The 26252-nt window shown below is 38.4% G+C and overlaps 2 protein-coding genes and 2 long non-coding RNA genes across 4 annotated transcripts; 3 read left to right on the top strand and 1 right to left on the bottom strand.

Moving 5' to 3' along the window:
* The first annotated feature begins 6891 nt into the window (after window positions 1-6891).
* On the top strand, window positions 6892-7248 carry LOC137834192 (calcium-binding protein KRP1-like). The gene has a single exon (XM_068642254.1). The coding sequence runs from the start codon at window positions 6892-6894 to the stop codon at window positions 7246-7248; it is 357 nt and encodes a 118-aa protein (XP_068498355.1).
* A 1271-nt stretch (window positions 7249-8519) lies between these two features.
* Window positions 8520-12410, top strand: LOC137835344 (G-type lectin S-receptor-like serine/threonine-protein kinase At4g27290). The gene is made up of 7 exons (XM_068643815.1): window positions 8520-10049; window positions 10176-10289; window positions 10781-10935; window positions 11031-11241; window positions 11400-11637; window positions 11732-11882; window positions 11967-12410. The coding sequence occupies exons 1-7, from the start codon at window positions 8768-8770 to the stop codon at window positions 12273-12275; spliced, it is 2460 nt and encodes an 819-aa protein (XP_068499916.1). The 5' UTR covers window positions 8520-8767; the 3' UTR covers window positions 12276-12410.
* Window positions 12411-14465: 2055 nt separating this feature from the next.
* LOC137835343 (uncharacterized) lies at window positions 14466-20626 on the top strand. Its single transcript, XR_011085074.1, has 4 exons — window positions 14466-14638; window positions 18177-18607; window positions 20232-20316; window positions 20419-20626. It is a non-coding gene; the product is annotated as an uncharacterized lncRNA (long non-coding RNA).
* An 810-nt stretch (window positions 20627-21436) lies between these two features.
* On the bottom strand, window positions 21437-21855 carry LOC137834466 (uncharacterized). The gene is made up of 2 exons (XR_011084891.1): window positions 21673-21855; window positions 21437-21562 (listed from the first exon to the last, which is right to left on the bottom strand). It is a non-coding gene; the product is annotated as an uncharacterized lncRNA (long non-coding RNA).
* Window positions 21856-26252: the final 4397 nt, after the last annotated feature.

The following is a 26252-nucleotide window of genomic DNA, read 5'->3' as shown; positions in this document are numbered from 1 at the left end:
GATAGAGAGATTGCATACAGATGTTTATACTGGTTCACTCCAAACCCAGAGCTACATCCAGTCTTCTCAGAAACCCTAAGGAAATCCACTAAGCAATCACAACTTGATCACTTACACAACAACCAAGAGAATGACCTTAAACACCTCAAGACACACACTCTTCTTGGCCAACACACCAACACCAAGATTGTTGATCTTGATCCCCTCAAGAACACAACCAATCTCAGCAAACACAGAAACGAAAACTTGTTTCATAGAGAGTACAAGGATTAAACTTGTTACAGAAGATAATCTGAAATCAATACAAGCAGAATCCTATTCCACAACTTTGATCAATCACAAAATTTCAGCAATCTTAGCTCTTTGAAAAACTCAAAAACTCTTAGCAAAAACTTGTCAAAGATTAATTGTCAAATCTGTTTTTCTGAATTTATTCAAAGATGTAGTTTGTTATCAAATCTTAACAAACTATTAAATTGCATTAAAAGATTGGTCAAAGCATTTAATGACTGGAGCGTAAGCAGTTAAATCATTTAAAGCTCAGTCAAAGATAAAACAGTTTTTCTGTTATGGTCCCAAAACAAACAATCGGTTGTTTCTTCGAATCAATCGGTTGTTTTGGTTCTTAACAGTTCAACCATTTTAAAAACAATTTTCAATCTTTTTCTCAAAACATCTAAGTACAAACAATCGGTTGTTTCGACAAAACAATCAGTTGTTTTAACTTAGTTTGAAAACATTTTACTTTCACAAAGATTGAGATGCTTATGCTTTAGATTCGATCAAGGGGTGGATTACAATACTCAAACTACCCCAGAACTATACTAAACCAGCACAACAACACCTAGCAGAGCAAATGCTTCATCATCCTTCAAAGGGTTTGGATTCTTCAAAGCTTGAACACCACTTGGTTTAACAATCTCCCCCTATTTGATGAAGACAAATCCCTGATGCTTGTGTTGTACCTGATTGAATCTGAAGCAGTTCCTGCAATATACAGTTTTGAACAAAGCATAGAACTTCTGATATTTGGTTAGCACAGATAAACAGTAATAAACTTCAGAGCTAAATATCAGAAAATATTACTCAACCAAACTGTTTAACAACTAAAAAACAGAAACTTAAACACAACATATTTCTCCAACACAACATATTTCTCCCCCTATTTGTCTTCACAAATAGACAAAGATAAGAAATAAAAACAAGATATTGTTTTGATTACATCAGCATTAAAGCAGCAACAGCAGAAAGAAAGAAAATTTAAAAACCAGATGTAAGCACAAAAAACAATCGATTGTTTCGATATACCAATAAGTTGTTTTCCTTCATTCTTCATCATCAGCAAATTGAAGATCAAAGATTTGGTTCTGGACAACTTCAATCTGTTCATCTAGAGACATGAATCTTGCATCCATGTTGTCAAACCTGGTGTCACTCCTCTGAAAATTACGAACACAGAGATCATGAAGGCTCCCTTGATTTTCAGCGAAGCTATCAAGCCTATTCATCATTAGTCTTTCAAAAGGAGACATGGTTTGCATCCTTTCTTCTTGATTTCCAGCACCAACACTTGGTCCAGCATCTTGATAATCTTCATGTTGAACATCCATATCAGCAGGTTCATCTTGTTCAAGATCAGCAGCACCACTAGATGAGGCACCAAGATCACCATCCTTACTAATCCATTTTCCATCTACTTTGGTAAAACCCATCTTGCTGAGTGATCCATTGTTCAACTCTTGAGTTGACTTGACCAACTCAGAAGTTTCATCTTCAAGATTTACTTCAAAATAGAGTAGAAATTTAGATACTAAAACAACATATGGATAGTGGTAGTCACTTAACCTCATAGCTTTTTGCATGTGCTCTTTGATGATGTGAATCCAATTGATTTTGATCTTCTTCATGATGCAGAAGATATATACCAGATCTTCATCAGTAAGAACAGAATGGGAGCAGAGGGGGCGAGGCTTGAACAACGACAAGTGGAACCGCAACAATGGGAGCAGAGGGGGCTGAGGCACCCTCACCACCGAGTGCCCCTTGGCGGCGGGCAAGCGCATTGGCCAGCCTAGCCCTTTTCTCCTCGTTTAGTACCATACCTACATCAAGATAAGAAGACATGAGAAGACAACAATACATAGTCATAAACCAGAGAATACAAGAGCCACAATACTAGGCCAGTAAATGCATAAGCATGAAGAAACAAAATATACAAGCATAAAAAGCTGATAACAGATGTGCACAACAAAGCAAGGCAAACGAAGACAAGTACCAATGTAACCCTTAAGGGCCTCGGCGTCGTATTCATGCTTGATCAGTTGAGCAGTGTTAAACACCGCTCCCAAGCTTGTGAGGACCTGTCACACCTCGCGATCGTGGGGAGTCAGTTCCTCAACGGTCTTGGGCTTTTTGAGCTTCAGCTGCCCCACCCAGTAAAAGGGAAACCCATCCAGTAGGGTGAGGTCATGATCGATGCAACACACCCTAAAGAACTTCCCTTTGAAGCCCTTATAGGATTGTTGGAAGAGTGTGAGGAGAACTCTCCCCGCCACTCCACTAAAACTCACCCAGAGATTCTTCCCAGAACTCTTAGCCTCGAAAAAGTGGAGGAAGACATCGATAGAGGGAGGGTGCCCAAAGTGATTGCACAAAATGGCGAATGCCCTCATGAAGGCCCAGTTGTTGGGGTGCAGCTGGGCAGGGGCCACGTTTATCTCCGTCAGGAGCGCCCTTTCAAAACTTGAAAGCGAAAAACAGAGTTTGATTCGCTTGAAGATGGTGGATAGAGGAAGAAGAAGGGTTCCCCGTTGTTGGCGCGGTCATCGGCGCACACGGGCTCGCCCTTCACACAGGGCCGAACGGATACATAAGCATCACATTCTCTCCCAAACACGCGGCTCATACAAGCTGCCTCGTCCTCCCTATGCTTTAGCAAATCTCCACTGGAAGTGAGTGTAGAGGTTTCAGCGAGAAGTTCGGCAGAAGCCCAAGGGTATAGGGCTTTGTAGTCGACGCTGGCAGGAGCGCTGGGGAGAGCGTTAGGAGGAGGGTTGGATGTGGTTTTTGTTCGAGCCATTTCAAGGAGAAAGCTAAAAATGAGAAAAAAGAAGGAAGAAACAAGGGTTTAGTGGAAGGCGATGGTGCGACTCGAAGAAACCCAGAAAAACAGAGACTCAGAAGGAAAAAATAGAGAAAACCTAAAATGCATAAATTTAAACAGTCCCAGACAGTTATTGAGCAACGAAATCAAGAGATAAGGGTGATAAATGCATAAAGATCACAGCTTTTGATCGAAGAAGGTTGGGGGTTCTGAGTTTCGAAGAAGGAAAGGTGAGAGCTTTCGAAGAGAAGATGAAACGTTTGAAAGAATTTTCAGAGAAAGTGATGGAACAGTAACGAAGCACGCGTTTTTGAATGCTTAACGTAAACGAAGGAGCGCAAGCGACGTTAAGTCCTGGTCGTTGATCTAGACACGTGTGCACAGATTAAAACAGGTACAGAGAAGTGTCACTTCGGTGCACTATTCACATCCCTTCACACAGTGCCACTTAGGTCGCCATGGGCGAGGACTTAGTCTCTTCGCTGAACAAGTTGACAACTCGATACTGGGGGGCTTGTGTACCAACCAGTCCTCGAACGTCGTTGATTGCTAGTAGAGGTGGGCCACGTAAGATGGGTCCCACAAGCGGCATGGGCCAGTGCCTCACAGACGGCACGCCCAAGATGCCGAGGAGTGGTTAGGTGTCCATCACCAGGATGTGTTGATGTGTCCTCGGCAACATAGTGAGGGCGATGTGACATCGAGCCTCAGTGACTCAAACAGCGAAGCTGGACCACGAGAGGTGGATCCCAAAAAACACACCAATTATCAGTAGGGAGAAGTCTAGATCACGAGAGGTCCATGCGTGTGGTGTGCATGTCGCATTCAGGTGTAGCACAGGTAAAGAACCACTGGGAAGGCTAAGGCCCATGAGGGTTACGTCCCAGAGGTAGGCTCATGCATGGCACGTGAACAGCTAGGGCACTCCCAGGACGGATAGCCCCAAAGATTAGGTGCACAAGTTGGTACCCAGGTGGTCATCCCGTCAGAGGTTGCACTCCAGTAAGGGAGCCTTACGCGCTAGATTGCCCTAAGAGTCGGTGATAGTGGCGCTAAGGCATACCCTCAAAAACCCCAATGCAGGTGGCGGAAACAGCAGAAACCCTAAACTATATAAAGGGTAGTAACAAACCTAATAAGGTACGCACCATTTACGCGATACACATAGTTTTACATCGAGCTTTTACGGCTAAGAGTTTTGGTGTTTCCTAACCTCAGTATTGACTTGAGCATCGGAGTGCAAACGACCTCTAGGGTGCCCCTTTGTCTTTGCAAGTTCAGGTGTTTGATCCAAGGAAAGCACGGACGTAGGCAGAGAGAATTGGGCGTGTGATCGTCATTAAAAGTACGAAGGCAATCGAGTCAACCGACAGGAAGGAATGTTTGAAAGGTTTTTTTTTATTAAGGAAGTTTGATAAATATTTTGTTTTTTTTTTGATATATGTCAATCTTGGAATTTCAATGGTAACGTAAATAATGTTCTAATAGGATTATTGGGAGAGAGGGGCAAGGACATAATAAGGTAATAACAACATTTGAGGATGAAGAATGAACAAAAACACTAATAATAAAGTATGTAGTATTCTATGCATCTTTATAATATAATATTTTGTTAGAAAAATTGTCCTCGAATATGTTGAGGTGATATGTGTCAATTGTGTGTTCAAAAAGTAAAATATCCAACATATCAAAGTTTGACATGAGTTATAAAAGTATATGAAAAAATTGTCATGTAAGTAAGAAAGTTAAAAAACAAAACAAAAAAGCACATACATGTCACAAGGAAAATGATAAATATGTTAAAATTTTATCCAAAAATAATATTTGAAGAAAGAAAATACTTCATTAAAAGAAGTGTCAAATATTGAGATAAGAAGTGTAAAAGAAAGGAAAAAAAATATTGAGATATGATCAAATATTAAAAGAGGACCAATAACATTATTGAAAAAAAAAACAAAAATATGTTTACTTGATAAGCGAGGGATATATTAGGCATAAATCTAGATGTCTTGTGCCATATACTATCCATAGATCTAATGCAAAACCTATTGTGCACATAAAAAAGAGAAGTAGAGAATTTAGCATCTACATTGTTAATTAATGTAATGATGAAGATTATGAGTAAAAAATAAGGATGTGTATTAATTTCATATTATAAAGACTCGTATTTACTAAGTAATATTGAATGTTGTACGGATAAATAATAATTTAAAATAAACTTGAATACATTTTAAATATCTTATATATGATTGATTATTTTAGTACTTACTAAATACGTTTTTCATTTTTAATATATAATATTTTTTATTTATCCGTTGAGTTTAAACATTTTCATATAAGTTGGAGTGTTAATAAATAATGTGTTAGGTTTGTTTTACTAATATTCACATAATAATACATCACCACTTATGACATCTGTTATTATAATATGAAATAGAGAATTTAGCATCTACATTGTTAATTAATGTAATGATGAAGATTATGAGTAAAAAATAAGGATGTGTATTAATTTCATATTATAAAGACTCGTATTTACTAAGTAATATTGAATGTTGTACGGATAAATAATAATTTAAAATAAACTTGAATACATTTTAAATATCTTATATATGATTGATTATTTTAGTACTTACTAAATACGTTTTTCATTTTTAATATATAATATTTTTTATTTATCCGTTGAGTTTAAACATTTTCATATAAGTTGGAGTGTTAATAAATAATGTGTTAGGTTTGTTTTACTAATATTCACATAATAATACATCACCACTTATGACATCTGTTATTATAATAAAAATTAAAATATAAAAAAGAAATATAAAATATTTTATTGATTGATTATAATAGACAACATAGTATCGAAATACAAGTACATATTTTTTTAAATACTTAAATTAATATTTTATAATTAATTATATATTTAATTTAAAAAATAAATTCATTGAAAATAATTAAAAATATGTTGACCTGAAATTTATATATTGACCTTTAAAATATGTTGTTTCTAAAGAGTGAGAAAAAAATATTATTTTGAAAAAAAAAAATTGAAATTAGAGTTATCGACGTAAAATACCGGCCGTTGACGCAGCCGCTGTCAACAGTCAAACGAGACCAGAATTAGAAAAAAGAGAGTAAATGCTAATAAGTGGAGAGTATGGGTTAAAATTCTTAAAATAATACTGGTTAAACAATTAAAATACATAAACTGTTTTTTTAATGATTTTTAGTGTGTTCTATTTACTTTCTAATTTGATAGCTATCTTCCTAAAAACACTAGTTAAGAAGAGTAGAAAAAAAATCGTAAAACATTTAAGTTTAAAAACAGCTATAAAGTTTATTAAAACCTCCTAATTTGTTATTTAATACTTGTTTTTAATTTAAAAATAAAAAAAAATATTAAAATGAAAGATTTTCTATTCATATTAATCAATAATAAAATTATGAAATTATGAAAATGCATTATTATTCTATAATAGTAGAAGTTGGTAATGGACGGTTGTACCCTTTTGTTAACTTCCAGGAAAGTCCACTCTAAAGTAAACCGTGTGTGTTTCTGACCGAGTTTGTTCCTCTCTGTTGCTGAGTTGTCTTCAATGAATCTATCTAAGCCTTCTCCTTCTTGGAAGATCCCATCCCACATTCCTCTCTCTTCCCTTCCTCCTCTTTATATACAATGATGTTCCCTTCATCACCTCATTATCTTATCAATTCATCCATTTCTCTTGTTTCTCTCTTTCATCTTTCATCTTTCTTCTCTCTTTTTACTCACCCAACTCCAATTCAACACTATGGCAGCACAAAACTCCCAAACCCACTTCCAAGATTTTTTGCCTGTGATGGCCAACAAGCTTGGTGGGGATGGCCTAATTGATGAACTTTGCAATGGGTTCAATCTTTTGAAGGATTCAGAAAAAGGGGTCATCACCTTTGACAGCCTCAAGAGAAATTCTGCCCTTCTAGGCCTCCAGGGCCTCAGTGATGAGGATCTTCGCTCCATGCTTGAGGAAGGTGACTTTGATGGTGATGGGGCGCTCAATCAGTTGGAGTTCTGTGTTTTGATGTTCAGACTTAGTCCTGAACTCATGGAAGGTTCAAAGTTGTGGTTGGAGCAAGTCCTTCAACAAGAACTCAGAGATTACCTATAATTTTTTTCCCCTTTTCATTCATTTGTCATTTTGGGCAATTTCCCATATACTTTTGTAAGGAAATGAAAAGAAAATGAAATGGCACAAGTGTTTCATTTTATTCTTGCTGTATATTTTTCATTTTTTCAATTATTATGCACAAATGCTCGTTAATCTCTTTTTCGCTTCTTTAAAAAAATTCAATCTTTTTTCTTCTGTCCTGAAAAATGGATGATTTAATAATATGCCGTTCTTATTCCTGCCTTGAACAAACTTTATTGTGATCAGGTTGTGAATTAGTCCAAATAGCCGGCTGCCTAAAAAAAGGTTAAACTCAATTGGCTTAGAAAAGCTAATGAAGTCGATAAGACTTGGATGAACCAAAGGACCAAAATGCAAGTTTTTTTCCACTCGTCATTGCTCAATATTCAACTTTAGGTGAAACATCGTTTTCAAAACTATGTATGGTGTAAAGGACTAAAAACCTAGTGTGTGGACTCTGGCTAATCAAATAGGCCCTTGGTTGACGACCTGTTTGAGGGCATAGACTTGACACTGAATTTTTCGTGCAATAGCTTCTGGAAGTTGCACAAATGTGTTTATCTGATAAGCCTTTGCATGAATGCAAAGAGGCAATCCCAGGATATGCCCCCAACATATTATATCACTATATCCTTCAATTTGCCTTGGATAGAAGTCAATTGACAATGATTCTAAATTCTAGAACCTAAGTCATTAGTGATCTGTTATTTTCAGTTGGAAAAAGTGTCAAATTACTGTGTCATGGATTTTTATTTTCACCTTGGGTTTGTTACACTACAAGGTTACCTACTTACAAGGTTTTAAGGAACATCCACTACTGTTTTGTTAGTTTTTGGAGCATTTTTATGCAAAAGACTAATTCATTTGGTGGTACTGAATGGTTTCAGTCCCACATATTTTAAGTTCTCATTCCAACTACAGCCTAATCAGTCTATAAGTAACTTTTCTCCTAATTCAACTCTTAAGAAAGATACCTATTATTATAACTGAAATACAAAAAGAGAGTTGAATCCAAAACACTAGTTCTAGTTCATTCATTATAATATCTAATATCAGGATAAAACAACCTTAGACAGTTGCCATTGATAGGACATGAGGACCAACAAAAGAGGTAACCTTGTATTCATGTCTATCTAATATAGGTCAAACTCGTCCAAAGAAAGAATTGACAACACCTTCAGAAAGTGTGTTTGTGTTCACGTTTGTTTTGGTTTGAACGTAAATAATATCTTAGACAGACGTTTCCTTTTAACATGAATCCAAGAAACTCATAAACCAAACACTAAAAAGAAAAGAAAGTTAAGTTTTGTCATGCCAGAAATTGAGGAATTTACGTTACAGATTTCATGTTTTTTTTTACTCAATACAAGCAGTTACAGAAATCCAAAATACTGAAACCGTGAGCATCATGGTGTAAGTCTCATTTCCTTCTTCACTGTCCAGACATAGAAAGACAAAGTGGTTCAGTGAAAGCACAGAGCTTCGAGAGTGTCAAGCGATGAAAATCCTTCTTCTCATGTTCGTTCTTACTAAGATTCTGTTTTTCTTCTTCCGCACCTCCACTGCAAATGACTCAATATCCCAATTTCAATCACTTTCCGTAGGCAACACCTTGGTTTCTGAGAAGGGTACTTTTGAATTGGGTTTCTTCAGTCCAGGAAGTGCTGCAGATCTTTACTTGGGGATATGGTACAAATCAATATCAGTGAAGACTGTTGTGTGGGTTGCCAACAGAGCCAAGCCAGTAAAAGGAAACTCTAACATGTTGCATATTAACAGTGAGGGGAATCTTGAGCTTGTTAACCATAATGGGGTTGTGTCTTGGTCAGCAAACTCTTCAAAGAAGGTTCAAAATCCCATTGTTCAGCTCTTAAATTCTGGGAATTTGGTAGTGAGAGATGAAGGAGACCAAGTACCTGAACGCTACTCGTGGCAAAGCTTTGATTACCCTTCTGACACACTTTTACCAGGAATGAAGCTGGGTTGGGACTTAAGAACCGGCCTCGAGCGGCGTGTATCTTCTTGGAAGAATTGGGATGATCCATCACCAGGAGATTTCAGTTGGGGTATCTCTCTCGAAGGATTTCCTCAAGTGATAATGTGGAAGGGGTCAAAGGAGTTTTACCGTGGTGGCCATTGGAATGGACTTGGATTCAGTGGTGCCCCAGAATTGAAGGCAAATCCAGTTTTTAACTTCAAGTTTGTTTCCAACGAGAATGAGGTGTACTACACCTACAGCCTCAGGAATGAGTCTATGATTTCAAGGATTGTAATGAACCAATCCATTTCTACTCGCCAAAGGTACATATGGATTGAAGATGCTCAAGCTTGGAGGCTTTATGCATCTGTACCTAGAGATAACTGTGATTCCTACAATATCTGTGGACCAAATGGAAATTGTGTAATTGGTGATTCTCCAGTGTGCCAGTGTTTAAGTGGATTTAAACCAAGATTGCCAGGGCACTGGGACATGATGGACTGGACTCAAGGATGTTTTCTTACTGAAGAATGGAGATGTGAGGAAAGGAGGAAACATGGGTTTGTTAAATTTAGTCAGCTGAAAGCTCCAGATACTTCAAATTCTTGGGTCAATGAGAGTATGAGTCTCACTGAGTGCAGGGATAAGTGCTTGGAGAATTGCTCCTGTAAAGCTTATGCAAATACAGATGTTGGAGGAGGAGGTAGTGGTTGTTTGATGTGGTTTGGTGATCTCAGGGATATCAGAGAGTTTTCTGGTGGTGGTAGCGATTTATATATCAGAACTAAATTTTCAGAATCAGGTAAGGTCTTGACTTGATCTCTCCCAGGTTATAAGTATATTTAGTTTTACTGTATTTGCTCTTTTTGTCATAATTTTAATGATTCATGATTGAGTCTGCTCCCTCATTTCTATATAAATCATGAAGCTGTGAAAGAAAAACATACCATGAAGGTGGTGGCAATAATCCTCATAATAGCCTCAGTTCTTACAACCATTCTGGTTTTGTACAATGTTGGAAAGAGAATAAAAAAGTTCAGAGGTAGCTTCCTTACTCTTGTATTTATTTCAAGGACTTGCCAGTTATATACAGAATAAGAATATCAACTTTTTTTATGTTTTAGTGATTGCACTTAAAATTTCATATACGATTTATATTATTATTTGGTGACCCGGGTATTAAAGCCATGCATGACACTTTCCCACCTGATTGATTATATTTACAATCAAATCACATTACCCAGGTTTGGCTAGTCAAACTCTGCTAAATCTTACTGTGCAAGAGCCTACCAGAGTTTAAACATCCATACACAAATATTCCTTCATTTTTTTTTCTTCTCTTGGCTGTTGCACTTTTTAAGTTGATGCTAACAACATAGTGTAATTTGTGCTTGTCACAGGCACAGAAAGAAACATATACTTCTAATTATATCAATGGACTAAAACTCGAATTACTCTGCACTTTTTCTAAAGAAAAAAAATTATGGATATTTTTTGCCTGATCTATAGTTTAATGGAATATCATCTTTTCAGCTTGTGAATCAAGTAAATCCTTGATACTAGAGAATAATAAAGATGAGGAAGAGCTTGAGCTTCCTTTCTTTGACCAAGCAGCAATCGCCAAAGCAACTAATTGCTTCTCAATTAACAATAAGCTTGGAGAAGGTGGATTTGGGGCAGTATATATGGTAATTATGCAGCATAATTCCCTGATTCAACATAAAATCCCAGAATTCATCATATTAACAGTATTTATATGATGCCTATGTGTGTGACACTATAGGGTACCTTAGCAGATGGACAAGAAATTGCTGTGAAGAGACTCTCACAAAGTTCTGGACAAGGGTTTAATGAATTTAAGAACGAAGTCATATTGATAGCCAAACTTCAGCATCGGAACCTAGTTAAGCTTGTTGGTTATTGCATTGAAGAAGAGGAGAAGATGCTTATCTATGAGTACATGCCCAACAAAAGCCTAGACTCCTTTATATTTGGTTCTAATCTCTCCACATCTTTTTCAATTTAATTTCCATTTTCTTCTAGAAATTTTCCTCCTTCATTTCTCTTTTCACAAAACCCTTTCCTGTCATTTTTTTTCAAATGTTACTTTATGTTTCCAGAGAATGAGTTAGCAATATTATTAATCTGGCAGATCAGGCAAAGGCTAAAATTTTAGATTGGTCTAAACGCTTCAGTATTATTTGTGGAGTTGCACGAGGACTTTTTTATCTTCATCAAGATTCTAGATTGAGAATAATACATAGAGACCTTAAAGCAAGTAATGTCCTACTTGATCATGAGTTCAACCCAAAAATATCTGATTTTGGCATGGCTAGAACTTTTGGGGGAGATCAGATTGAAGGAAATACAAAAAGGGTGGTTGGAACATAGTAAGTTAATCTCTCAACATAATTTGTAATATGCATCTACCACCACACAGTGATGTTTAAACTTCTGAACCATGTTTTTAATGATTTTCTTCAGTGGTTACATGGCACCTGAATATGCCATTTATGGACTATTCTCAGTGAAATCTGATGTCTTCAGCTTTGGTGTACTAATGCTAGAGATAGTAAGTGGAAAGAAGAATAGAGGTTTTTCCCATTCAAATAACAGTATTAACCTTATTGGACAGGTAAGTGAAACTGAAACGAACCTGTTTCTTTTTTTCTTTACAAGTAACAAACATTGGTGATGACATGTCTGTTAAACGGGTTAGGCATGGAGATTTTGGAAAGAAACCAGACCTTTGGACTTAATTGATTCATGCATGGAGAATTCATCTGTTCTATCAGAAGCATTGCGTTGTATCCATATCAGTCTTCTATGTGTCCAACAGCATCCTGAGGATAGGCCAAGTATGTCCACTGTGGTAGTGATGCTGAGCAGTGAGAGTGCCCTGCCTCAACCTAAGGAGCCCGGTTTCCTTATGGAGAAGGAGAAATGTTTTCTTGAAGCAGATTCCTCCACCAACCACCTCTTTTCTTCTACCAATGATATAAGTCTTACCACGTTTGAGCCTCGGTAGTACACTATTTGCCTCAAATAATACATTCTACACCTTTTGCATACTGCTTTAGCACCTATTTTGATGCACATGATGGAATGCAGATGCAAAATTTGTATGTCATTGATGAATTTTGTCAGTGTTTTTGGTTTTTGATATATTAGTGAATCCATCTAACCCTTACGGATCAAATCCATCTAATGCATTCCTATTCAAATAGATTTAAATAATCTATCACGTATTCTATTAGGCTTAAAAGATTCTTAACATGGTTTTCACCTTGCGTATCAGATTTGCTAATTCATTTAAATCCTAATTCCTTAGACAGTTAAACTTTTATTAGTAATTACAAGCTTTAGGCTTTTAGGAGAAACCAAAAAAGTAGTAGTTATTAATATCAAGGCAGTAAAACACATTATTGCTTTGTCTCCAAGATTTTGCAGTCCTTCCACAGTGTATTGCTCTTGCTTACTCACAAATGAACTTGACAGTACTTGAATATTTTTTCCGAGCTTTGAAATGGCAAAACTGATTAATATTCCCAAGGATTTGGAACAAACTTTGGGTTCTCCCTCTATAGGTTCTCTCTTGATGCACAGCACATCAAAAGTATATCCTTCTTTATCAGTGTCTTTAACTTTCTTTAACCATGAGAGTAAACTCACATGATGCTTAAAGAGACCCTTGCTGAATTGTGCATTCATGGTTTTGCCGGGATGAAGATCATGCTCATAGAAAAAAGTTTGTGGGTACTGTGTATCATCAATTTGAGTAGGGTGATCATGGATTTCAACACCTGTACATAATAATATAAATTTTTTTTTCTTCTAGTCTACTTCACTTCCCGAAATGATGAATAAATCCAGCTACGTTGAGAAGGAAATCAAATAATAGGATGCATTTGAGAAATTCACATGCTTAAAATAAGGATAATGATTATAGTTATTATGTTACTTCAACTCTTTTTAGACTAGTTTAGATACACAGTAGCTGGAGTTGTTAAATGGTTAGAAAAAATTACAACAACTACAATTACAAATAAATTCAGAGATGTGTGTTATGTAATAATATTAATGTGATTAATTGAGTGTTTTATAAAAGTTATATTCTTTTAATAATGAAATAAAAAAATCCTAATTTTATTAGCGTGACACTTCCATTTCTCCAACAAGTGGTATCGGATTTTCTGTTGAGGTTATGAAGAAGATGGAGTGTTGAAAGAAGTCACACTACGCACATGAGAGACAACTACATCAACTACCACGTAATTCCAAAGTAAACGACACTTCATTTTTTAGTTTGTTGCTCCATTTTTATTAATTTTGGCTTCATCATCAATATAATTATTATAATTATTTTTTAGACGAAGAGACTATTATGATCCTATAGAGTATAAAAGTATAACATCCAATCCTACTAAGAATGTGGAGTAGAAGATAAATTGAAAAATAATTTATTTGATTAGACTATGCATCCTGGTTACAAGAAAAATAATTGAATGGTAACTAATTTAGAAATAAAAAATAAATAGTTTCTATAGTATCTTTATTTTATAAACTAAAAATTATTAGTTACTAAAATGATATTTATTATTAATAAAAATTATAATATAATTAGAAATTATATTTTTGGTAGCTAATAATAAAAAAAAGTTTTTTTTTTATAGAAACCATCTTTTTAATCTCTTGTTAAAATGTAATTGAAAATTATTTTTTTTGTCACTTTTAATCTCTTTTAAAAACTAATTTTTGGTCTATATAAAAATAATAAAATTAGAAACTAAATTTATAGTTTCTAATCATCATATAATTAGATACTTAAATTTTTAGTCACTATTATTTGAATTTAGATGTTATTTTTAGAGTAATTAAATTTTATAAAATTAATTTTTAATTTTTAATTTATAAAATATTTTAAATTGATATAAATAAATTTACTAATTTATTAATTTTTGTATAATATTAAAATAATTGATATCAATTTAAAAATTACATTAAAAATAATATTTTAATATTTTAATTTTATTTAAATATAAAATTAAAATAATGATAAATTCAAAATATTATTTAAATTAAAAATTTAATAAATTAATTTAAATAAAGATACATATTTTTTAAAAACTTATTTACTTTTTTAAATCTGAGCAAATAAATTGCACGTTTTGAGTTTCAAAGTCTCTCATTAACCTTTTTTGCTCATCTAAATAATATTTTTTTGCTCATCTATAACTCTTTAAACACACTCTGCAAACGCACTGCAACGGGGTGACAACAACAACACACCTGCGGGGCGACGCAACGCACCCTGCGATAACGACGATGACAACGCATTCTGCAACAATGGCGCTTCTATGCTCCTTTGCCAACCTCTTCAAGCTTATTATCGTAAGTTTCGATTGGTGCTCCATTTTCGCTCTTTGCCTTTTATCTGTGTGCTTGCTCATGGAAGTTCCGTGCAACTTTACTTAATGTGTATCTTCCCCATCTTAAAATCCTAGATTCTGTTCTATGTCGTATTTCCTTGTTTACAATCTCTCGAAATTTACGAAAACTTTGAACCTTTTCCAAAGTGTTTGAATACCCTAGATTCTGTTCTATGTTATATTCCCTCATTTAGAATCTTTCTTATCTGTCATTTGAATTAACTTCTTTTTTTTATCTTTCTGTTGGTATGTGGACTGTACCTGTTTGGAGAAATGGGGCCCAGGCACGGTCGGTTGACGTAATGAGATTGCTGACGTGTCGATCTTCTTCTCCTTCGGTCGGGCGGGGGAGGGTACCTGCGAAGGCACTCCGACGTTCAAGTAAGTATGAGATTCTAAGCGCGGTTTCGTAAGTGAATGAAAACGTACCTTTCTCTGGCTTGAGCACAGTATTTATAGGATTGCCTAATGGGCTTTCTATCCCTTGGGCTCAGGGTGGTTATGGATATGTCTTGCCAGTCGTGCTCCGGAATACCCGGGAAACATATCTTCTTTAAACGCATATTCCTTATTCTTCGGAGGTGTATCTTAACCACCTTAGCTTGTCACATAAATGCCCTTACATTTATTGTGCATTCGGTCGGTCCGTCACGTGCGTTCGTCCGGTGCCTACCGGTACACTTGCCCCCCAGGCTCGAGGTGAATAAAAGCCGAAGAGTCGTAATGATTGTTGTGCCTTTCGAGGTGTCAGACATTAAATTTAACGGAATGACGGGAGGTTCGCATTAGCGAAGAATATTTTCGGTTAGGCATCGGATAAGCGGGACATTAAAGTAATAAGATAATGCCGAACGAGGCATAACTAATTCCGATTACATTAAAGTAATAAGCTAATTCTGATGCCGAACGAGGCATAACTAATTTCGATTACATTAAAGTAATAAGAAAATTCTGATGCCGAACGAGGCATAAATAATTCTGATTACATTAAAGTAATAAGATAATTCTGATGCCGAACGAGGCATAAGTAATTCTGATTACATTAAAGTAATAAGATAATTCTGATGCCGAACGAGGCATAAGTAATTCTGATTACATTAAAGTAATAAGATAATTCTGATGCCGAACGAGGCATAAGTAATTCTGATTACATTAAAGTAATAAGATAATTCTGATGCCGAACGAGGCATAAGTAATTCTGATTACATTAAAGTAATAAGATAATTCTGATGCCGAACGAGGCATAAGTAATTTTGATTATATTAAAGTAATAAGATAATTCTAATGCCGAACGAGGCATAACTAATTCTGATTACATTAAAGTAATAAGATAATTCTGATGCCGAACGAGGCATAAGTAATTCTGATTACATTAAAGTAATAAGATAATTCTGATGCCGAACGAGGCATAAGTAATTCTGATTACATTAAAGTAATAAGATAATTCTGATGCCGAACGAGGGATAAGTAATTCTGATTACATTAAAGTAATAAGATAATTCTGATGCCGAACGAGGCATAACTAATTCTGATTACATTAAAGTAATAAGATAATTCTGATGCCGAACGAGGCATAAGTATAAGATAATTCTGATGCCGAACGAGGCATAAATAATTCTGATTACATTAAAGTAATAAGATAATTCTGATGCCGAACGAGGCATAAATAATTCTGATTACATTAAAGTAATAAGATAATTCTGATGCCGAACGAGGCATAAATTGAGAGTAATAAAAGGAATAGGGGACTTGGATTTTGATTTATAGTGCCTCGTTAAAACCTTCTCGGTAGTAAACCCTCCTTAGGGAAAAACCGACTGAGTGAGGAAAGAGTACACTTTCATTAAGTTCAACTGTAATAAAATTTGAGATGCGTGGCATTCCACGTTCTCGATATGTCCTTCCCAGACAAATGTTCTAAATAATAGGCTCCACCGGCTGCTGTGTCTGCTATGCGGAATGGTCCTTCCCAATTGCTAGAAAATTTGCCTCCTTCCTTCCGGGCGCTACTTCGCATTCGCCATACTAAGTCGCCTTTGTGGAACAGTCTTGGTTTGACCTTGGAGTGGTTCGGACGGTTCGTTCGGTCTCGACTTCTCTTTCTTTGCTCGGGGTTTGGTCTTTGAGGACTCCGGATCCGACGGCTTTGAACCGTTGGTGGTAATCAATGTGTTCCTCGATTTGCATGAATTTGGTTGCTCGAGTTCGAAGGTCTTCCATGTCTTGAGGTGGCTTCTTGATGAGACTTTTAGTAAAACGGCTCGGCCGGATGGCCGAGACCAAATGGTGCAATGCAACTTCCTGCTTGAGCCCTCGGATGTTCATACATGCTTTGTTGAACCTATCTAAAAAGGTTCTGAGAGATTCACCTTTTTCTTGTTGTACCGCTAGGAGAGACATGGAGGACATGTGATGCGGTCGGCTGGTGGCATACTGAGTAGAGAATTTTACGGCTAAGACGTCGAAGTCGTTAATGGAATTCGGAGACAGCTCTGTAAACCAAGTAAGAGGTTCTCCCTGGAGCGACGTGGGGAATACTTTACACCACACATTGTTATCTGTGGTATACAAAGTCATTTGCGTCTTGTAAACATTTAAATGCTCGTCCGGGTCGGTCGAGCCGTCATAGAGTTTAATGGCGAGGCCTCTCCATTTGTCAGGAAGTGGTGTGGTGATGATTTCGTCTGTAAAAGGATGACCCTTTTTACTTGACTTTCTTTCGACTGTTCCGGCTCTGGGAGCAGGATTGGTGTCGGCCGGTGTAGGTATGCGAGAGGCGGTTCGGTCGGCCATATGGGATTGGCCTTCTCGTTCGGGATTATCGACCTGTCGCTGGAGTCGCGCATTCTGCTCTCTCAATAAGGCGATTTCTTCCTCTTGGCGGCGTCTATCCTCTTCGTGTTGACGACGGTCTTCCATCCCCTTTTGCCGCAGTTCCTCCACTTGAGTTTGGAGGGTTTGAATCATAGTCATCTGTTCTGCCATAACGTCGTTGTTGTTCCTTGTTGCAACCATTATAGCTTTAAAAATTGAAATCTTGCCTCGGCCCCACGGTGGGCGCCAATTGTACCTGTTTGGAGAAATGGGGCCCAGGCACGGTCGGTTGACGTAATGAGATTGCTGACGTGTCGATCTTCTTCTCCTTCGGTCGGGCGGGGGAGGGTACCTGCGAAGGCACTCCGACGCTCAAGTAAGTATGAGATTCTAAGCGCGGTTTCGTAAGTGAATGAAAACGTACCTTTCTCTGGCTTGAGCACAGTATTTATAGGATTGCCTAATGGGCTTTCTATCCCTTGGGCTCAGGGTGGTTATGGATATGTCTTGCCAGTCGTGCTCCGGAATACCCGGGAAACATATCTTCTTTAAACGCATATTCCTTATTCTTCGGAGGTGTATCTTAACCACCTTAGCTTGTCACATAAATGCCCTTACATTTATTGTGCATTCGGTCGGTCCGTCACGTGCGTTCGTCCGGTGCCTACCGGTACACTGGACAAAAGATAATGTCTAGAGTTGAAGGTGGTAAGAGGAGTGGAAAAGAGGAGAAGAATTTGCTATTAAAAGGTGTGAAAGCGTATACAAAGCTCTGTGCATAGAGAAAAAGCTCTTTCACGAATTCAAAATCTTCCAAATCCCTGTTTACTTATCCCAAATCAAAGGCTAAAGATAGCAAAGAAGATAACTTGCGTAAGGATAAGAAGTTTGTATGGAATTGGAACCGTTGAAGGCCCTTTCCCTCTCTTGCAATAAGAAGTTCAATTGTAGTTTTTCTGTCCAAGTCCATGTGATTTAAAGTTGCCTTTGAGTTTTGAATAAGAAGAGAATCTAGGTAATGAGGGGAAAACAAGCAGTCTAGTGCATCACAAACCTGAAGTTTTTGTGTTTCAAGAAAACCTGGAAACAGTTACGCTAAATGATTATCCTTTACCTGGTAAGACATTCCAACCAATACACAACTTTAGTCCATACTCCCAAATTTTCTCTTCTGTGTTTCCTATACCAGTCAACATAATAATATTAATAAGAATAAAACACTAAAAAATGGTTAATTTAGTTATTCTAACTTTTCTAAGTGTGTGATTAGTGACATGGAAATGGAGGGTGATTGTAAAATGTGGAAGGATGAAAGGAAAGGAAGAATGGGAGGGGACAAATTTTTAGCCATAAAAAGCAAAACCGGTGTGTTTTTGAGCATGGGGAAGTGCGGCTTCTGTCAATGTCATGGAACCACAACCTTGTAACATAATCATACATATTAGCTTCATTGAAGAGTGAGTGAGTGCAGTAATTTTAATCGAGGATAACAACCACCCTATATCACTTTCTAATCCATTATTTTGTGTATTGTCTATATTTAACAAACATGTCTATCTATTTATTTTGAATCCATCTTTATATAATACTATTTCTCTAGGTTATCTTCTTTTTCTGCTTTTATGTAATTGAAGTTCATGATCAAATATACAAATTATTTTTTAAATCAAATTCATATTTCACAGTTTCAGTAAATAACCAAATAAATATAATATAATATATTTACACTATTTTAATTAATAAAATACATTGTTGATGAAAAATATATAATTAATAAAATAAAATTGACAATTTTAATTTTCTAATTTTATTATTAAAGTGATTTTTGTATTTATACTATGATAAAAAAATGTAAAATGATTGAGAGGAATATCACTTTCAATTTTTTAATATGCCTTTGCTATGTGTCACACTTTATGCTATTTCAAATTGCCAATTTTATGCATCGTGGTTTCAAGTTTCCTATTTTTCCTCTCTTATCGAAGGAGTTTTTTTGTACATCTTGAATGCCCTTGTTGTTATGCTAAGATGATTTAATGGATCCTTTTCTGTGTTGTCTTTGTGGATGACTTCATGTCTTGACTAGTTTTAACTCTCTGAAACTAAGAATGTAGATTTTATGATGCAGTCTATCAGATTGGTTGGAACTTGATATATGGTGTTAGAAGTTTCAAAATAACCTGATGTGCAAATAATTGTTATTCTTAATTTCTTTTTGGAAGTAAATGTAGATTAGTATAGGTGACATGCGATCATAATTTAGTAGAGAGAGGATTAGAGAGAAACAACTAGAAGAAAACAAAGACTTGTTTATTGGAAAAAGAAAATTATATAGTTGAACCACATGTATTCTTGAGACCTCTACTCTCCCATTTGTTTCCTAATTTTTTTGATTGCCCCCTTTCCCTGTATAATTCCCCTTTTATTCTCTGCTCCCATCTAACTAATTGATTAACTTGTTAATTGGAAAAATGATGTTTTCACTTATTAATTCAATAAAATCAATTTTATTTTAAAGTCAAACTTCATTAGATTAGAAAATTGGGGTAACACGTGTATATATATATATATATATATATATATATATATATATATATATATATATATATATATATTACTCATCATCATTGTATTTTTTTTATTTGGTTTGTAGATTGTTAAAACATATATATTAGTTTAAAACGTGATGTATGCATGCTATTTGTTCAGAGTTAATCCTTAGTTCTTCATTAATTATGCAGTTTTACCTCACTGGTGAAAAATTTAACTAGCTAATATTTCACTGCAACAATCTTTTTTGACATTCTGGACATGTTGAGCCTGTAAGTAAAGGGTTATGTTTTGCTAGATGTCTGACTTCTATCCTTTTTGTTGTTGTATCAAAATTATGGATCCTAAACTCTGAACTATTTTATTTGTAACAAGTAGTTACAAATGACCAACAGAGAGCACTTTACTCCACACACTCATTTAAGATCATATTCAAGGAGGGTGGTTGTGGAACCTTCTAATGATCCAATTTCTTTCATGTATTGTACATACTAGTATTGAAACTAGTTTTAGACAGCAGGAGATCTTAAAATATTTCAAATGAATTGATTTTTACACTTGATAAAATTAAAAAAAAAATTAAAAATTCTAAAAAAAATTCTAAAATTCTAAAAAAAAGTAATAAAATAATAATAATATTTTATAATAAATTATATTATTTAGAGACCAATATAGTGACCATTTTTTGGTATTTATATATTTGGTCACTAAATGAATTTTTATATATTTTGGTCACTAAATTAGTTTCAATGAAATTGGTTTGTTAATTTGGTTTCAATATAATTGGTCACTAATTTGGTTTGAATATAATTGGTTTCTATATAATTGGTCACTAAATTGATTTTTACTTAATGGTAACTAAATTGGTTTCTAAATTGGAATCTAAATTGGTTTCTAATATTTTGCGACCATGATTTTAGCCACTTAATTTTGTTAGTTTTTAAATTAGTCTCTAATTAAGTTAGTGACTAATTTTATCATTTTAGAAACAAAAAATTTAGTTTCTAAAAACACTTTTTCTTGTAGTGGATTGATCATAGTGTTTCCCTTTGTGAAGAAGCTAGAAAATATGTATCAACATGTAATAAAGCCCTCCTAATGAGAAGTTGGTGAATATGTAATTTTGAAAGGGAATGTTAGTGGTAGAACACACCCGTGAATTTCAAAATCTAGTAAACCAAATTTTATAGTGGAGTTAAATCTTGACGATGAAATGCAAACTCTCTTAGGCTCTGTTTGGATTGAGAAGGGATTTGTGAGAAGGGGAGGGAGTGGATTTGTGAGGATTAGAGAGGATGTGTGAGGATATGTGAGGTTGTTTGGATTGAGGGATGATAGAGTGGATTTTTGAGGATGATTTATTGTAAGTTTACAAATTTATCCTTGTTATTAAAAAATATTTTGTTCTCGAACTAGGTTGGGGACTGGGAGAACTATTGTCTTCGAATGTCACTCGGTCGGTCGTGCTTCACTTCCTCCTTCGGTTCTTCTTGCTGGATGACTCCTCAGGCGGGTGGGGTACCTGCAGATGGCACTCCAACGCTCAAGTCAGTGGGGTATCGTATTCGGCTGGCAGGAATACTGTAGATAATGACGTACCTTATTCCTTGGAATGCGTGATATTTATATTACCTTGATGGGCCCTCGCTGTTGGGCCGGATTAGGGGGTTGTTTAGCAATTAGGGTTGGATTAGGCCGTTTCCTAACCATGGGTTAACCTTCGTTAATTGGGTCAACCTTTGACTTGAGCACTCGGTGTCGGTCGGCCACGTGTGACACATGGTCGACCTCGTACCTTAAAGTATGGTCTTGACATGTGGGTTGACTGGGTCCTTGGACCGGTCGGTCATCCCAGTACAGTTGCCTCCCAAGCTCGAGAGGTGGTACAGCCGAAAAGTCTGAAGAATGGGCCTCGGGCGGATTGTGTAATGATGAATGAAGTGATGTTTGGGGGCGTCTGAGCGATTGACATGACGCGCATTAATGAGGGGTTTTTCTGAGCGCGAAGCGATGCGAACCGTTGGATCAAACGAATCCAACGGTTGGGGTTCTTGTGACGTTTGGAATTCCGAGGCCCTCCCGGGCTATAAATAGGGGCTGGGAATAGTAGCGTTCCACGCGTTATCTTTGCTTGAGCTCCGACACCTATTACCAATCCGACCGTCTTCTGTTGCTTCCCTCGTCCATCTTCAAGGTTAGTTATGTTTGTCCTTGCCGAGTCTCCCCCAGCTTGTTCGTCTTTGTCTTCTTCCTCTTCTTCTTCTTCTTCTTCTTTCTTCTTCTTCTTCTTCTTCTTCTTCTTCTTCTTCTTCTTCTTTCTTCTTCTTCTTCTTCTTCTTCTTCTTCTTCTTCTTCTTCTTCTTCTTCTTCTTCTTCTTCTTCTTCTTCTTCTTCTTCTTTCTTCTTCTTCTTCTTCTTCTTCTTCTTCTTCTTCTTTCTTCTTCTTCTTCTTCTTCTTCTTTCTTCTTCTTCTTCTTCTTTCTTCTTCTTCTTCTTCTTCTTCTTCTTCTTCTTCTTCTTCTTCTTCTTCTTCTTCTTCTTCTTCTTCTTCTTCTTCTTCTTCTTCTTCTTTCTTCTTCTTCTTCTTCTTCTTCTTCTTCTTCTTCTTCTTCTTCTTCTTTCTTCTTCTTCTTCTTCTTCTTCTTCTTCTTCTTCTTCTTCTTCTTCTTCTTCTTCTTCTCTTCTTCTTCTTCTTCTTCTTCTTCTTCTTCTTCTTCTTCTTCTTCTTCTTCTTCTTCTTCTTCTTCTTCTTCTTCTTCTTCTTCTTCTTCTTCTTCTTCTTCTTCTTCTTCTTCTTCTTTCTTTCTTCTTCTTCTTCTTCTTCTTTCTTCTTCTTCTTCTTCTTCTTTCTTCTTCTTCTTCTTCTTTTCTTCTTCTTCTTCTTCTTCTTCTTCTTCTTCTTCTTCTTCTTCTTCTTCTTCATCTTCTGGCCAGGCTTCCCCGGTCGGGGAAGTGGAGAGGGTCCCCTCTCCAGACTTGGTGAGGGAGGACGCTGGTAATGCGTCCGACCACTCGGCCCCTTTTGAGGGGCCGCGCCCCCATGTGGGGCCGGCCTGGGTAGATCCCCGGGTATGTGAGGTGTCGTCCTCTTTTCTTACCGACACCTCCGTTGCCGGATTTTTGGATGAGGTTCCTGTCTTGAAGACTTCGGCCGAGGAATCTTTGATGGCGTTCGGTCCTTGCTCTTTGGAGGACCGTGTGTATCGGGAGCGGTCATCTACCGAGCCTCCTTTTTTCTTCATGTATGCTTGTCTTTTTTCAGACTTGCATGCGTCTCTGCCCTTTGATGCCTTTACGACCGGGGTTCTGAAGGAGCTGAACGTGGCTCCGACTCAGCTTCACCCCAACTCGTGGGCGTCGATGCAAGCGTTCCGCATTGTTTGCCGGACGTTTGGGTTGCGCCCTCTTCCTTCCTGCTTTCTTCATTTCTACTCGTCATACCCGGCCAAGCTTGCCAGTTGGCAATCACTGGTCAGCCGGGCGGGTAGTGTTTTGTTCAAGCCCTTCACGGCCTCTTATAAGAACTTCAAGGAGAAGTTCTTTAAAGTGTACGTGGAGCCGGCCGGGACACGTTATTTTTTTGATGAGGTTGGCCGGTCCCGCTTCCCCCTTTTTTGGTCGAGGAGTCCGACAAAGATAACGAATTGGCCGAGGCCGGCGCATCCGAGCGAGCATGAGCGCCTCGTTTTTTCTTTATTTGATAGTCTCCCCAGGAAGCTCCCCGCACGACCGCTCATGTCGCTGTATAACGCGACCGATCGCGCGGAGGCTTTCGAGGGTACGTTCTTTTTCATGCACTTGGTCTTGTTTTTTTTTTTTTTTTTATATCTTGTTCCGACTGACCGTTTCTCGTTTGGTTTGTAGAAATCGCCAAGAGAGAAGTCCCCCAAGCCGTCGGGATGCTTCATTCATTTAAGAACAAGTTGAATGAGAAGAGAGGGGCCACCAGTGCCAGGCCCCGGGCGGAGGAGGCTGGCCCCTCCAAGAAGCGTGGCCGCGAGGGCGGCAATATTGCCCGAACGGTTCGGGCGGCTGGACAGATGCCAACCCCTCCTCCAGCGCGGTCCTCTAGGCCGACTGCCCCCCCTACCGACGACTTCAATCGCCCAATTCCGACGGGGGTGGCGGTGCCTCTAGCCAAAGCGGGCGGGTCGATGCTCGCGCTTGGGGACGACCGGTCCTTCTCCAGGGCCGTGAGTTTCAAGTTGCCCTCCAACATCGAGGGTGAGATCCAGTCGGTCCCCGACGACGACCTCTTGGACGGCGGCATCGAGATGATCTGCCGGGGTTTGTTCTTGGCCCGCCGGGGCGCGGACGCTCGGAGAAGCCGGGTCGAGGACATATCGCGCCTCGAGCACGATCTCCAGGAGGCCGGCCATAACCTGAAGCAGGCCATGGAGGCCAACACAACTTACGAAAAGAAGTTGTGTGCTCAGGGGGCCGAGCTGGAGCTGCGTCAGCAGAGGGTGGCCGAGCTGGAGAGGGCCGATGCCGAGAAGGCTGCGGAGGTTATTCTCCTTCGCAAGGCGTTGGAAGATGCCGACCGTCGGGCCCGCTTGAAGGAGGAGGAAGTTGCGGCCGAAAGCGAGGCCAGGAGGGTGGCGGAGGCCGAAGTTCTGAAGACCATGGAGGACACATGGTGCTCATCGGCCAGAGCTTCGATCTCGCCGTCCGACAGGCTGAGGTGCTGTATGGCGGTCCACCTCCATCTGGTCAATTTGACCAAGACATGGAAGTTGTGGATGGCCGTCTGGTCCCTGCAGCGGCCGGTCCTCCTCAAGTTGAAGAAGTTGAAGCTGACCCCTCTAATGAGGTGTTGAATATCGTAGATTAGGCGGTCAGCTTTACTTTTAGACCCTTGGGGCCGGGGTGTGGCCCCCACCTTTCTTCAATTTAATGTTATCAGTTTTCTTCAATTATTTATGCATTTCTGGACGATCGAGCCTTTACTAGCCGAATGGACTTGAACCCTTAAACTTAACTCGTAACATTAACGAAGTAAAAAGAACGGAGAAACCGGTCGGTATGCGTAACTAATTGAGTAACTTGTGATAGCTAAAATCAACCAAGTGATTGTAACAGAGTTCGGTAAGTCGGTCGTCCCTTTAGCGATTTCGACTTAGGTGTTTATTTTAGGTGGACTTGTGCCGATCGTTGTGTATGTCTCGGGGGGTATGCCGATTAGGGCTACATCCTGGCCGAGTGGGTTCGGGAGGGTATGCCGGTTAAGGCTACATCCTGGCCGAGTGAGTTCGGGAGGGTATGCCGGTTAAGGCTACATCCTGGCCGAGTGAGTTCGGGAGGGTATGCCGGTTAAGGCTACATCCTGGCCGAGTGGGTACGGGTTCGGGAGGGTATGCCAGTTAAGGCTTCGTCCTGGCCGAGTGGGTACGGGTTCGGGAGGGTATGCCGGTTAAGGCTTCGTCCTGGCCGAGTGGGTACGGGTTCGGGAGGGTATGCCGGTTAAGGCTTCGTCCTGGCCGAACCGTTATTGTCGTTCATTGTATACACTTATATATGAAACGCCTCGTTAAAACCTCTCCGACCGATAGACAGGCCGGGCGAGGAAAGAGTGCGTATATTTTATTCATGTTTAGCTGAAATAAAATTTTAGGTGCGTGGCATTCCACGTCCTAGGTACAATTTTTCCCGATAGGTGCTCTAAATGGTAAGCTCCCCCTTCTCCCACTTCTCGGATTCGGAATGGTCCCTCCCAATTTGATGAGAACTTGCCGTCCGACTTCCTAGCGTTGCTGCGCATTCTCCAAACGAGGTCACCTTGCTGAAAGCTTCTGGGCTGGACCTTCGAGTTGTATCTCCTTGCCGCTCGGAGCTTGCACGCCGCTTCTCGTATCTTGCTCTTATCTCGAAGCTCGTTCAAGAGGTCGAGGCCGACCGCCAGACTTTCCTTGTTGAGGGATAAGTCGAAGAGTTGGCGTCGGATGGATGGCTCCCCGACTTCTACTGGTATCATGGCCTCGGTGCCGTACGTGAGGCTGTAAGGGGTTTCTTGTGTGGTGGATTGTGGGGTGCAGCGGTATGCCCATAAGACCTCGGGCAGTTCCTCCGTCCATCTTCCCTTGGCCGTGCCGAGCCTCTTCCTTAGTTCGTTCAACAGGACCTTGTTGGCCGCTTCAGCTTGTCCGTTCGTCTGTGGGTGCTCGACTGAGCTTGTGAGGGATTTGATGCCGAGGTCGTCGTAGAAGGTCATG

This window comes from Phaseolus vulgaris, chromosome 5 (assembly GCF_000499845.2).
Source record: "Phaseolus vulgaris cultivar G19833 chromosome 5, P. vulgaris v2.0, whole genome shotgun sequence".
In the NCBI taxonomy this organism is placed as follows: domain Eukaryota; kingdom Viridiplantae; phylum Streptophyta; class Magnoliopsida; order Fabales; family Fabaceae; genus Phaseolus; species Phaseolus vulgaris.
This window is presented reverse-complemented; position numbering and strand designations above follow the sequence as displayed.

Bases quoted from the DNA above. Each gene is read 5' to 3' on its own strand.
- LOC137834192 (XM_068642254.1), top strand. From the start codon at position 6,892: ATGGCAGCACAAAACTCCCAAACCCACTTCCAAGATTTTTTGCCTGTG.
- LOC137835344 (XM_068643815.1), top strand. From the start codon at position 8,768: ATGAAAATCCTTCTTCTCATGTTCGTTCTTACTAAGATTCTGTTTTTC. The intron at 10,936-11,030 runs GTAATTATGCAG...GTGACACTATAG, and splicing joins GATTTGGGGCAGTATATATG to GGTACCTTAGCAGATGGACA. The intron at 11,883-11,966 runs GTAAGTGAAACT...TAAACGGGTTAG, and splicing joins GTATTAACCTTATTGGACAG to GCATGGAGATTTTGGAAAGA.